Genomic DNA, 12252 nt, shown 5'->3' with positions numbered 1-12252 from the left:
TGCGTATGGAAATTGGGAAAATTCAAAATTTTTAACTATTAGCTGTGCGTATTTGTTGATAATAGCTTGGATGCATACATGTTTTTAAATGTTACCTAAGGTATTTGTAAATTAATGTTACTGAGGATTTTTGTAACTTGGTTTAATAATATGTTTTATTTATACTTTATTTATCTAGGAAACATTTACTTCTTTTGTTACTTCTGTTGTCTTGGCTAACTTATACCATTGTTAAGGCTAACCTTTAAATTCCGACTTTCTTTGGCATCAAGTTACAGCATAATTGTAAAATACTTTTTGCCATTTCCTATGAAGAGCACACTAGGAAATATTCTTCTCTTTTTAAGCAATCTTTAGCTATTCTCTTAGAATCTGAAATCATCCGTTGGCTAACATTTTGCTTGTAATGTGTACCAATCTGGTCCGGGAGCTTCTGTGACACCCACAGCACAACTGTGCGTCTGTCTCAGGGTGATGGGTGCTACCAAAGAGGGGCATCGTGGCTCTCGGTTAAAGCAGCAGCAGCAGGAGGAGGAGGAGGAGAAAAAGGAGGAGGGTGGAGGAGGTTATTGTCCCTGAGCCTGCAGGAGCTGCCACACACTCCAGGGTCCAATAGCAGCACAAGAATGTTGACAGGACAAAGGCCATAACTCTATTCTCTAGCAGCACAAGCGGAGCATTGTGTTCGTACAGACACACGGGGACACATTCATGCCACCACAACAATACCAGACACGCACACATACATAAGTATTACCACAGCAAAACATGCGTCTGTGTGGCAAAACATGTCAAAATACTCATCCATCAAGAGCGTTCCCACACCAGTGACTCTCCCCTACCCTCACCCCCGGCCTCTCTAAACACCTCTATCACAGGCTCACGATAACCAATCAGTGTGAGAACAATGAGCACATAGCTAAAAAGAAACATAAATAAAAATATAAATAAAAAAAGACGAAGAAGTGATGTCCTTGCCTCAGCTGCGGTGGAGTGTGTGGAGCCGTTTTTTGTTTTTTTCATTATAGCCTCCTGTGGTTGTACCATCTCGAGCACCTTTCTTGCCTTGCTGACGTGAATGCCTGCACTTGACCGTACTGAAACAAGTAATCTACATTAAGGGGTTCTGAAAGTCAAGGATCATCTTCTGGTCGACTGGTCCATTTATTGGTCGATACGTTCTGGGTCGACCAAAATTCTGATCAGTTGATTTGTTGTTGTTACATATTTTTGGAGTTAATGGGCTGTGATATTACGCGATCCATGTGATGCAAGTCGCTGTCAGAGACAATCGATTCAAGTGTGTAATTCATTTAAGTGCAAAATAATTAGATAAAAACATGCCACTTTCTTGTCATTTTTGAAACCATGTCACCAAGCAGAAGCTGTGAAACTTGAGAAGTAGTTGATAACATCGTCACAGGCCTTGAAATACCTAATATAAGCTGGACAAAAATAACCATCGCTATCAGACTCTTTCTCTCTCTCTCTCTCTCTCACACACACACACTTTTTGTGTGTGCGTCTTTTCAGATTAGGACGTATCCGTCAGTCTCAGTCCCACAATACTCTCACACTCAAGGTCATAACAGAGAGGCCGAGGCCAGAACACACACTTTGTTTAGGTTTGGACAGAGCGTGTGTTTTCCACATCCTCCTCACCCCCACCCCGCTTCCCTGTGACGTGGTTTGCTGCAAGGTGTGGACGCATTCCAGACACATCCAGCAGCATTCCGGAGCAATCCCGGGGACAGAGGTTCCTCACCTGTCTGCCGGCCAGTGGTCTCACAGGGGGAGCCGTTGAAGGGGAAATGGATGTTTTCCACTCCTGCAGTCTGGTTTCCTCTACTGAGACCACTACATAAATATGTGACACAGATAATTCGTGTCTACGAGCGATTGCTCCCAGACAGAATGCGGAGGGAAGGAAGGATGTGACTAAAAGGATTGTCCTAGTGCCAGTGTAGGAAAACAACAACCAAGTTTACTTGGAGGTGTATGAACTGACAGATAAGTGTTTTACACAGTTGCAATAGATTAGTGTCACTTGCCGGTGGGTAAAGTATCCATGAATGTCCCCAAAAATAAACATTGTAAACTGGGAATGTCTTGATCTGATAGTCAGGATTGATCCGAAATGCAAAATTTCCAATCTGATACCTAACTTTAAGCAACATGCCATAAACAGGGACACTATTGCCTTAGCAGTGACAGCCCGTGGCATGTCGGAGGAGAAAAGAAGGTCTCAGATTGACAGCAGCATCAGTGGATGGTCGAGGTTGCAGTATCAGAATCAGTTGTATTGAACCATCCCAAATGTGATTTAGTTTCATTGCTAACTAAATTTCAAGGTTTGCAGAGCGCAGCTTGAAGGTGGAAATATTAACAGAATAACAGACTAAATAGGTGGCAGTGATGCAAACCAAATGATATGAGAGCCAAAGAATGGAGGCGGTCTAGGCAATCAGGCGTAAAGGTCAGGGGTTAGCAGGATATGCTACACAGAGCCTTCGAGAAGAAAACCTTTGTGTCAGAGAACCAAAGTCATTATTAGGAACCAGGAAGTCATGACAAATTGAATTCCTCACCCACCGCATCAGATCAGGGAGAAATGACATTTACATGACAGTCAAGTTCCAAACAGGCTATCACAGCCATAATAAATGATCTGTCTGCACTGCTTCAACATGTGGAGAAATTCAAAAACAGGCCAACGCTCCAGGTCATTAGAGAGTTCCTGTGAACTTGGAATAAAAATCTCACAAAGGAGCAGCAAAGTGTCAACACCTGCTGTGAAAATAACAGAAAGAATGAAGTTGGCTTTTAGAAATAACACTGGACTTGTTATAAACCAGAACTGTCCTTTATTATAAACTGTCAAAGGGCAAAAAACGGAAGAGGAACAAAAATATTTATATAGATATGTACAAATACTACTGTATAAGACCAGAGCGAGAGAGAAAGACAGAGAGAGAGAGAGAGAGAGAAATCATCAGCATTGTGTAACATGATATGAATCAATACCTGGTAATGAAGCATTACGGTAAAATGGTTAACAAGAGACTTGGCTAAATCTGGAGTGTGCTCTTACAACATGCTAGCTCCAATTTCATACACACACAAACACACACACACACACACACACTAATCCAGACAAATACATTCACGTTTGGGGTAAAAACCCATCACAGGCACACCTGGAGTGGCTTGTATGGCTTTGCACATCACACCCACACACAAACATACTCACAAACTCACACATGTATTTTAGACAGTATGTAAGAAATCGACAGAAGCGTCCTGTCACAAACCTAAGTCCCATTTTGAAGCACAAAGAATGCGTGAATGATGGCTGGGCTACTGTATGTTGTCGGCTGCCAGGGTCATGGTGGATGGTCTGTGGTGAACCACACTTTGTGTCTGCTCCTCTGTGCCAATTCCTGCAATGGTTTATTGTCTATTTTCCTCTAAATAGGAATAAAATGGTGGACAAAATGGGTGTAACATAATGTTTGTAAATGTAAAAAAAAAAAAATTCATATTGCAAGCCTTCACTTTAGAAACCTTCGACCATGGACTTTCCGTGTCCATTTCTTATTTACAGTCTCTGAGGCGTTCCCACACAGCTGCCTCTGTGGTCATGTGTCCAGGGATGCATGGTTCGGTAGCAGACATCTTTTGTCCGTAGCATTGATGATTTGCTCGTGGTGGTCTCCATCCTCTCCATGTGTGTCCATCTTCTTTGTCTTTCTTATGCTAAAGTGCTGCAGAGAGGATGGAGCTCAGTTTTTGCGATGTGAGACTATAGAGACTCGGAAGTGTAGAAATACTAGAATGTAGTCCCTTAAGATATATTGAGTGAAATCAGCTAAAGAATATGTTGCCTGAAGACCGGATAAAGAAGTGAAGGTGATGCCGTTACCACCCTTTTGTGCTTGAAAGTTGTGCCGTTTGCTGCTAGCATCGTGCTCTGGACAACAGCAGAGAAAGAGGGGTTAGAAATGTCCGCACAAATGTCCCAGACAAAGACCCAAGACAGTAAATATTCCACAGCAGGAAGATGTGAAAACACAAGTCTGGTTCCTTGTCCTCATCCTATTAGAAAAGTCTCCTTAAACCACGTGTCCGTTAAACGTCCAACTTTTAACTGTCTACCAGTTGCAGTCTTTGCTGAGCAGTGTGAGGACTTTGCGTCCCAAGCTGGCCTTCCACGGCTTGACAAAGCTCTTCATGTTGACCAAGAGGCGGCCCTGCTTCCAGTCCACGTGTCCCGCCACCAGGTACTCAACTCCTAAGGAATTGAAACAGATGATGGATAATTTAGGAATGATAATTTAATGTTTATACATACTTAGAAGTCAGTGTTTATTTGACCAGATCATCTTACAGAAAGAGCAAAACCAAAAATGTTCACCAACGTTTTGACATCCTTGAGTCAGTGACCTAAACTTGACCTCTGGTGTATCTGCATTTAGCAGTAACAGCCCTCATGGAGCGTGACAATTTGGGAAATGGGACTTTAAATTGACTACTTCACTTGGCAAGTGTGACTATAGGGGGCGCTCCCATGAATGTGTTACAACCATATTCAAAAATCAAGACTTGAAACCCACTGTGAGTCAAAACAATATTTCAGGATGATTTCCTTTGACATAAACCATGTGGGAACAGAACTCTGACCTGGGTTGAGGATGGGGCAGGTGCAGCCCCGTGCGGTCCAGGACTCTGGGTAGAGAGTGACTCGTCCTCGCTGTACCTTCACCTTGGTGTTCTGGCTGAGCACCTTCTGAACTTTGACCTCCACTTCAGCATGTGAGCCTTTGTCATGGGCTGACAGCACTTTCACTTTCAGCACTGTGGGGTTGGGGGGCAGAAGTGAAAAAATGCAGCATGCAGCGTTAAATTTGAACCAGGTCTTGGGTAGAGACTGGGTACGAAGTATTCACACACACTCACCATATGCATAGTTCATGGTGCAGAAGAGTTTACTGCTGGTCAGCGCTAGCTCTTTACACTCACACTTTTCTGCAGGGGAAAAAAAACAAATCACTTTTAATATTTGCATGTATTTTTGCATATATCTGCAGCATCAGCTTTTAGACTTTGACTGTGACTTGCTTTCATTTTTTCATGATTTAAACCTGCTGCCCACTCAACTTGCGGCCAACCAAAAAAGTCCTGGTAAACCTGACATAGAACCAGAAATTTGTGATGTCAAAAAAGCCTAGAGAACCTCTGTTCTAGGGTCTTAACAAGACTGTCATTACTTTAATATTATAGCTTGGTCAACAAAATATGGAGGAAGATGAGTGTAAATAAGACACACACACACACATGCACACTTCCTTTAATTCATCACCTGAGTAGTGCAGGGCAGAGAAGAGTTCAGAAGTTCTGAAGATCCTCACTGGCTCACTGGAGTTGACCTCCAGGTTGTACAGCTCCAGGTCAGAGCTGCGAAAACACACACACACACTGTACATTAACGTCATAATCACACAGCCTGCTAGCATATGCTAATGTACATTAACGTCAATCACACAGCCTGCTAGCATATGCTAATGCTAGCATTATGTTAGCATAATGACCTGATGCTATCAAGATAAAATCAGTCTTTCTGTTGTACCCAAACATGCAGTCACCAGTGAAGGGGTCACAGTCTCCGGCACAGTCACACGGCCGGCAGCCGTAGTCATGGAAACCCCAGTATCCCACCATACACCGGTCACAATAGGCCCCGCCCACACCGGGTTTGCAGATGCAGTTTCCATTGGATGGGTCACAGGGCGAGGCGTCAGCCGCGTGGAAGGGCACGGAGCCCGTGGGGTGACAGTTGCATGCTGGGAAAGGGAAAAAAAAGGGCTGAGATTAATTTAAACCATGTTCCCTAACGAATAATCTTTTCACTAAAATCCAAAACACTCGCCAAGGCAAAAAGAGTTAAAGATATTTACTGAAAACCACATTACAGTGCATTAATAACACATTTCAATAAGTAGAACAGTGAGTCCAAAGGTCTTTGGAAAGCTGACGGTTTACTGACCTCGCAGGTGTAATTTATCACCGCGGCTGTTGATAAACCGGTGTCCAGTTGTTTTTTTTGTGTTGTTGCATTTCTTCAGATAAAAGGCCTCACTCTCTCTCTTATCACCACTTTCTCCCTCACATCGTGTCCCACTCTAATTGTGTGCTGATAATGTGTTCCTTACACAACCTCCAAAAACAATACAATGTTGTCTGTCTCCATGTCCCCATCACAGGAGACACAGCAGCAGGAGACCACAGTCAATGTAATGTAGCAGGGTTAGAGTGTTGCCATGGAGTCATTTTTCTCTTCTGTCCAATGACACAGGGAGCCTGTTAACCACTGTAGGTACTGAATGAACACCCAGAGGGCAGTCTGTGCACTTTCAACTCTTTTATTTACAGACGCGCTGCTTTTAATTTTAGATGATGGGGAAACCCGAAACCAAAATCCTGTCAAGTATACCGATCCGACCCAAGAATGTCATTTAAGATGATTTATAGCTTTTTAAATGTGCAGTATTTTTGTCATTATAGATCGGTCTTACTGTAACTCAAAATGCGAAATTCGATCTTGTTGTTACTCATACTAGAACACTACTGTAGTACAGTCACCCACTGCTGTCGGTATCAGGTACATTAAATAAAGCACTTTAGATGATGGTACATGACACACAAGTGATGCCATGTCCATTTCCTAAAGAAATATTTGAAAACATTCTCAGTGATGTACTTATCCTAGAAGTATATTTAGAATGTTAAAATGTTCTCCAGAAACTGATGCACTTCCATTTGCCTAGTTCTAGGCTAGCCATGAGCAAACTATGGTGGGCTTTTTTTTATTAATTTATAATTATTAAATTATAATATCATAAGGCCTCTGTCATTTTGTCTTTTCCCTGCAATGCCCATGTTTCCCCAATAGATGGCTTGGAAGAGCAGGTCAAAGAAAATAAAAATGGACACCAGCACTGCACCTGGGCCGCCCCCTCCTGCCAAACATTGGAACCTGTTATGGCCCACGAGCCAACAAGTTAGCCCACCACTGTTCTGGACTTTGACAGACAGGACGGCTGTTTCCATTAGCCAAATACAAACACTTCCTGTAAATGGAAGAACATTGTAGAAGGAAGTGAGAATATGGTGCCATACTCTTGTTTTGATTTAAGGCTAATACACATTTGAGGTAAACAGCAAGTTGTTTACATATTTGCAATTTAATTTAATTCTGGGCATGTATTAGCTGATTTTTTTCTTTCTTTCTTTCCTTGGTTTTGTTTAATAGGAGGCAATTTGGGGATCTTTGTCTGAAAAACTTCTGTTTCCTCAGTGTGCTTACAGTATATATTTCCTACTGTTAGCTTGAGTCTGCTAGCTGCTGCAGACGTACCATAAATCGTACCAGTGGGCACAGTTCCTCGGCAGCTTTCAAAAGCTTCAAACCAGACAACCAATCACACGACATCTGCCGCAACACTAAAGATAAGATAAATCACAAGTCAGAGACGATACCAGAGCAATAAAAGCCCTGACTGTTTCACCTGTATAAACTACACTAGACTGATCTGTAAGAGGCACAGATGTTCAACAACTGGAAAAGAACCAAATACTAAAATGTATTTTTCATTCCCAGAGGGAAACTTTGTGGATGTGTGTGTGTGTGTGTGGGTCACACCTTACACTATCTGTGCTTATCTGTCAGTGAGCAGCCCGTGCATGTTAATAATTAGCTGAGATTACTGCGACACCTCCACTCTAATAAGACCTTAACACGTGCAGCAATGTGCTGCATGATCCCAGGTATGTGTTGACAAACCTGCAAGAAGAATTACTCTCATTCTCATGCAGGTTTCTGAGACATGACGAGACACCTGCCTGATGAAAAAAAAACCCAAAAAAACGCACAGTGCAGATAATAAACCTGACTCCAACCTCCACCGAACACATATCCCTGACTTTTCTCCCACTCTGCTGAGAAAAAGTGATCGGGTGTGTTCAAGTTTGCATGGAACTCGACAGGAGTGTTTTCTTTCCCGGGCCCCTCGGAGCCTGGTATGGAAAAAATGTTCCTCACTATGGAGGGAAATTCCTTCATTGTCAGCATGAGCCTACGGTGGGATTTCACAATCGGCACCTTCATGTCATGGGCTCTGTGAATATGCTGTCGTTTTTGTTTTTTTTGCAGGTGTATTACCCCAGAAGGGGTTTTTTAGACACATGTCGGACACTTAAGTCCTATTATCACAAACAAAACACTGAGATCTAAGCATAGATGTACTAAGGACAATAACAGCTAGAGCAGGGGTTCCCAACACCTGGTTCGCAGACTGGTACTGGACTGTACGTCACAGTGTGTGTTGGGACACAGTGAAAAATTTACTTCATTTTTTTTACTAATTTACTTCATTTCAAGATAATCAAAATATGTCCTCCAGACTACTACTACTAATGGAAAGTCTAAAAGCTGTTTTATTTTATAAACTTACTGATCCCTCGACGACAGCACAGGCCAGTACAGACTAACCATTGGGGGCATTAGTTAATGTTGTAGGTTGATGGAACATTGGTTTGGATTTAACGGTGCTGGTTCTGCAGCATGCATCCAGGTTTGGACGGTAACTTAAGTCCTACTGTCTAGTGCATGTGTCAAACTCAAGGCCTGGGGGACAAATGTGGACCGCCAAGTCATTTTGTATGGCCCACAGAAACTCAAAAAACATTTACTAAAGTCTATGCAGAAGTTTCTTTGAGTTTGACACCCTTGCTCTAGTGAATTTGTATCTGGAACTTACTTAGGTAAAAGTACCGACAATAAGGTCTTCTTCCATTTGGCCAAGCCTACGGCTAAGAGCAATTTCATTCTCAAACTTCCTGTTTGAAGAAGGCATCCCTTTCATTTGTGGATCGGAAGTTTGTTACTTATTATTTTTTTTCTATTTAAGCATCGATAATCCTGCCTCATTCCATTTTGATCCAGGTACCAGCCTTTCCTTGGAAGTTTTGCACAAAAGTCTGTCGGCTTTCATTCAGCCTTGCCAAATTCTTGCCACCTGAGCCAAACTCTGGACTACGTCTCAGCCCAATTTTCCTGACATTTTTAGGTTGCTCATTATTCATTCTCTAACAGCCTGCAACAAAACTTCTACCTCACGGCAATTTGGATATTCCCGGACAAAATGACTCAAATCCAAGCTAAGCTAAGCAAGTTACAAATTGTACCGTGACGGCGAGGATGCCAAGAGCCTGTCGTTCTAAGGACACGGAGCACCGTTCCTGGATGGTGTCGACAACATACGGTGACTGTACAGGTGTTGGTTTCACTCTCCACATCTTTATTCCTCACTGTCTGATCATGTTCCTGTTGTAAAGGATCTCTCAATGTGAAGACATGACAACACTCTGGCATCAGTGAGTGACGGCCGTGGGCCTATAGCCAGGGCGTTCTTCCCCTCTGGGTGTTTTTGGATGGTCTGCTGCAATTTGACAATTTTAGAGCTCAACAAGATCTTGGCGTGTGTGCACATATGTACACACAGACCCGAACACTCGCATACTTCAGCAGTCCTGTGTGAGTCGGGTCAACCTACAGGACCGTGCTCGCAGGGTCAAATCTGACAGATGATCAGACGGAGAATGTAGCCACCGGCGTGTTTATGGATGACTGTGTTTTGTTTACTCAAGTCTCGCCTCATCACTGGAGGGCAGCGAGCCACACATACAGGCACAATGAGGACACTGACGCGCTGTCAAAACCGTTACCGTTGATTACCCCGAAACTTCACCGGCTGTGAGTCACCAGTGACAAACTGGGAAATGGAGCCCGAGACGGACGAGCAGAAGATGAGCGTTGAGATTTGAGTCAGGACGAAGGAATGCTGCTGATTAACAACAGTATAAACCTTAGATAGAGCAACACACACACACACGTACGAGCCAGGTGCCCATCAGTAATCAGAGTTATCCAGCACGTCCCGGCATGTGATCTCTGTCCTCAGCATTCCTCGGCATAATGAGAGCGCTGTGCCAGTGAGTGTGTGTGTGTGTGTGTGTGTGTGATTAATATAATAGGCTAGCAACATTCAGACAACATGTACGAGATTAATAGTACTCATTTTACATGAGTATTTTACATGTCGTGGTTAAGACATCAATGTCAAAAAGTCATATTTGTTGGCATTGGTTTTACTCTTCTTGTGTTGACCAGTGGACGTCCTGCAGTCAATACACGATGTACCGTGTGGTGGAGAGTCTGATGAAAAAGGTGTAATGTTCTATGTTGTAGCTCAGGGTCGGGTTGAATATTTTTCTGGCTAGACTCTAATATCTGGGATCCAGTCGCTCTCCTGATTTCAGCCAACAATAATAGTAGTAGTAGTAGTTAGTAGAACAATGTTATATTTTCACTTTATTTCAGTTAAGTCAAAATGTTATGTTTTCACTTTATTTCAGTTAAGTCAAAATCTGGATTTTTTTTCTTTGACATTTGGTGCAGGAGGATTTTTTAAAAATATTTTCATTCAAAAATGTAAAACAATTAATTCAATCTAAAATTGGCAGAATTCCACTAAATGACACAATTCCCTGACAAATTGACAATTGCACCTGTGATTCATTACAGACAGTTTGTCTCAACGTCAAACACGTTCGAGAAATCCCCTTCCCTTCTGCCTGGCTTCCCTCCAGGTCATGTTGTATCGTCTTTGTGGTGATTTATCTCACGTCTCCCTCCAGGTCATGATCGTCTTTGTGGTGATTTATCTCACGTTTTCGACCACGAACACATCGACTCAGTGAACCACTACATCTAACATACATATATTTTTGGTACAAATGATATCAAAATGTCTCCTGATGTTTGAGCCACAAGTTTTGCAACAACCCAATTCCCCCCGAGCAGTTAGGGTGATAAAACCTTTGTTAGCGCTAATGCGTGCTACTGTATCTTACGTTTGCAGGAGTCGTGGGAAGTCTGGGGCACCTGGGGGTCTCTGTAGAAGCCAGCTTTGCATTTCTGACATTGACGTCCTTCGGTGTTGTGCAGACAGTCACAGACGCCTCCGCTCCGTTGGCCGGATTCATGCCACGCCGCCCAATCGAAATGGCAGCTCAGAGCATGCCCGTTGCATTTACACTCTGAAGGGAAAAAAAATTTAAACAGTCAATGCAGCTCAGTGGCAACTTGGAACTCGAACCTGCGACCTTATAGAGCCATGTTCACTTCATTAACCACCAGCTCACCACTGCCCACTAGTGTTTTGTCGGAAATTTTATTTTTTAGACTTTATGAGACATTTTTATGCATTTCTCCCCTGTGGAATCCACTGAAACTAACTCTGTTGCAACATAGATCATTTAACTAGTCCACAGGAATGTCAATTTTGTGAGAAACCACCATAAATTCTATTATTGGCTTGTGGATGTATCTGAAAGAATCCAAGGCCACCATGGGTGAGAAATCCCCAGACTAGACCCACAGCATCTGTTCAGAGTTCTTCAAGGATTTCAAGTTATTTCCAAATATTCTGAACTCGTAGGACTGATGGCTTCACTGATCTTCTCCACGCTTCAATCTCACTACATATTTGCGACAATGTCCCGGTTTTCTCGGGTTCAGAAAAAGTTTGTTCCTATTTGTTGAACTCACTCCGACATTCATGCGGCGCCCCCGTCAGGCCGTCAGCCGGCTGCCAGGGCCGGTCGTTGAAGAGCGGAGCGCAGCGCTCACAGTGATCACCTGCAGTGTTGTGTCTGCACACACACTTCCCATGGACCTGGGAGAGAGAGGGACAGAAAAAGAGAGAGAGAGAGAGAGGGAGTCTCATTAGTGACAGGAAGTGAGATGGACAAAAGTGCAAGGGTGGTTGGACAAAGTGGTCCATGTGATGGGACATCGTACGATGAGAACCAGTGAGGGACAAAGTGGTCCACGTGATGGGACATCGTACGATGAGAACCAGATTGGTGGAGGTGACGTGTCTTCATGTTCTTTTGGATTTTACAAATTCCTTTTTCGTGAAATTCCGTCTCTGCTCTTAACCCTCGTCTCCGTTACTTCAGATCTCCCCCTCGTTCCCTCTCATTCCCATCCTTCGTAGCTCGTAATTAGCAAATTGTTGAGCAATTAATTGTTTGGCTTCATGGCTGGACAGGACAACAGTCCTCCGGTCTGAACAGAGCGCAAGTATGCAGCACAATAACAATCTCCTAGTCATTCCTGTGAGTCGGAAT

At 43.2% G+C, this 12252-nt stretch overlaps 1 protein-coding gene across 1 annotated transcript in view; it reads right to left on the bottom strand.

Moving 5' to 3' along the window:
• Nucleotides 1-2847: 2847 nt before the first annotated feature.
• Nucleotides 2848-12252, bottom strand: part of ntn4 (netrin 4) — a 23091-nt gene continuing 13686 nt past the window's right edge. Inside the window, exons 4-10 of the mRNA XM_008315458.3 lie at nucleotides 11669-11795; nucleotides 10972-11157; nucleotides 5627-5840; nucleotides 5360-5454; nucleotides 4957-5025; nucleotides 4681-4854; nucleotides 2848-4291 (exon numbers count right to left, since the gene is read on the bottom strand). Of these exons, the coding sequence (XP_008313680.1) occupies nucleotides 4152-4291; nucleotides 4681-4854; nucleotides 4957-5025; nucleotides 5360-5454; nucleotides 5627-5840; nucleotides 10972-11157; nucleotides 11669-11795 (1005 nt within the window). The 3' untranslated portion in view covers nucleotides 2848-4151. The remainder of the gene's footprint in view (nucleotides 4292-4680; nucleotides 4855-4956; nucleotides 5026-5359; nucleotides 5455-5626; nucleotides 5841-10971; nucleotides 11158-11668; nucleotides 11796-12252) is intronic.

Source organism: Cynoglossus semilaevis, chromosome 8, assembly GCF_000523025.1.
Source record: "Cynoglossus semilaevis isolate Cse_v1.0 chromosome 8, Cse_v1.0, whole genome shotgun sequence".
Lineage (NCBI taxonomy): Eukaryota > Metazoa > Chordata > Actinopteri > Pleuronectiformes > Cynoglossidae > Cynoglossus > Cynoglossus semilaevis.
The sequence above is the reverse complement of the archived record's forward strand: the minus strand, read 5'-3'. Positions and strand labels throughout refer to the sequence as shown.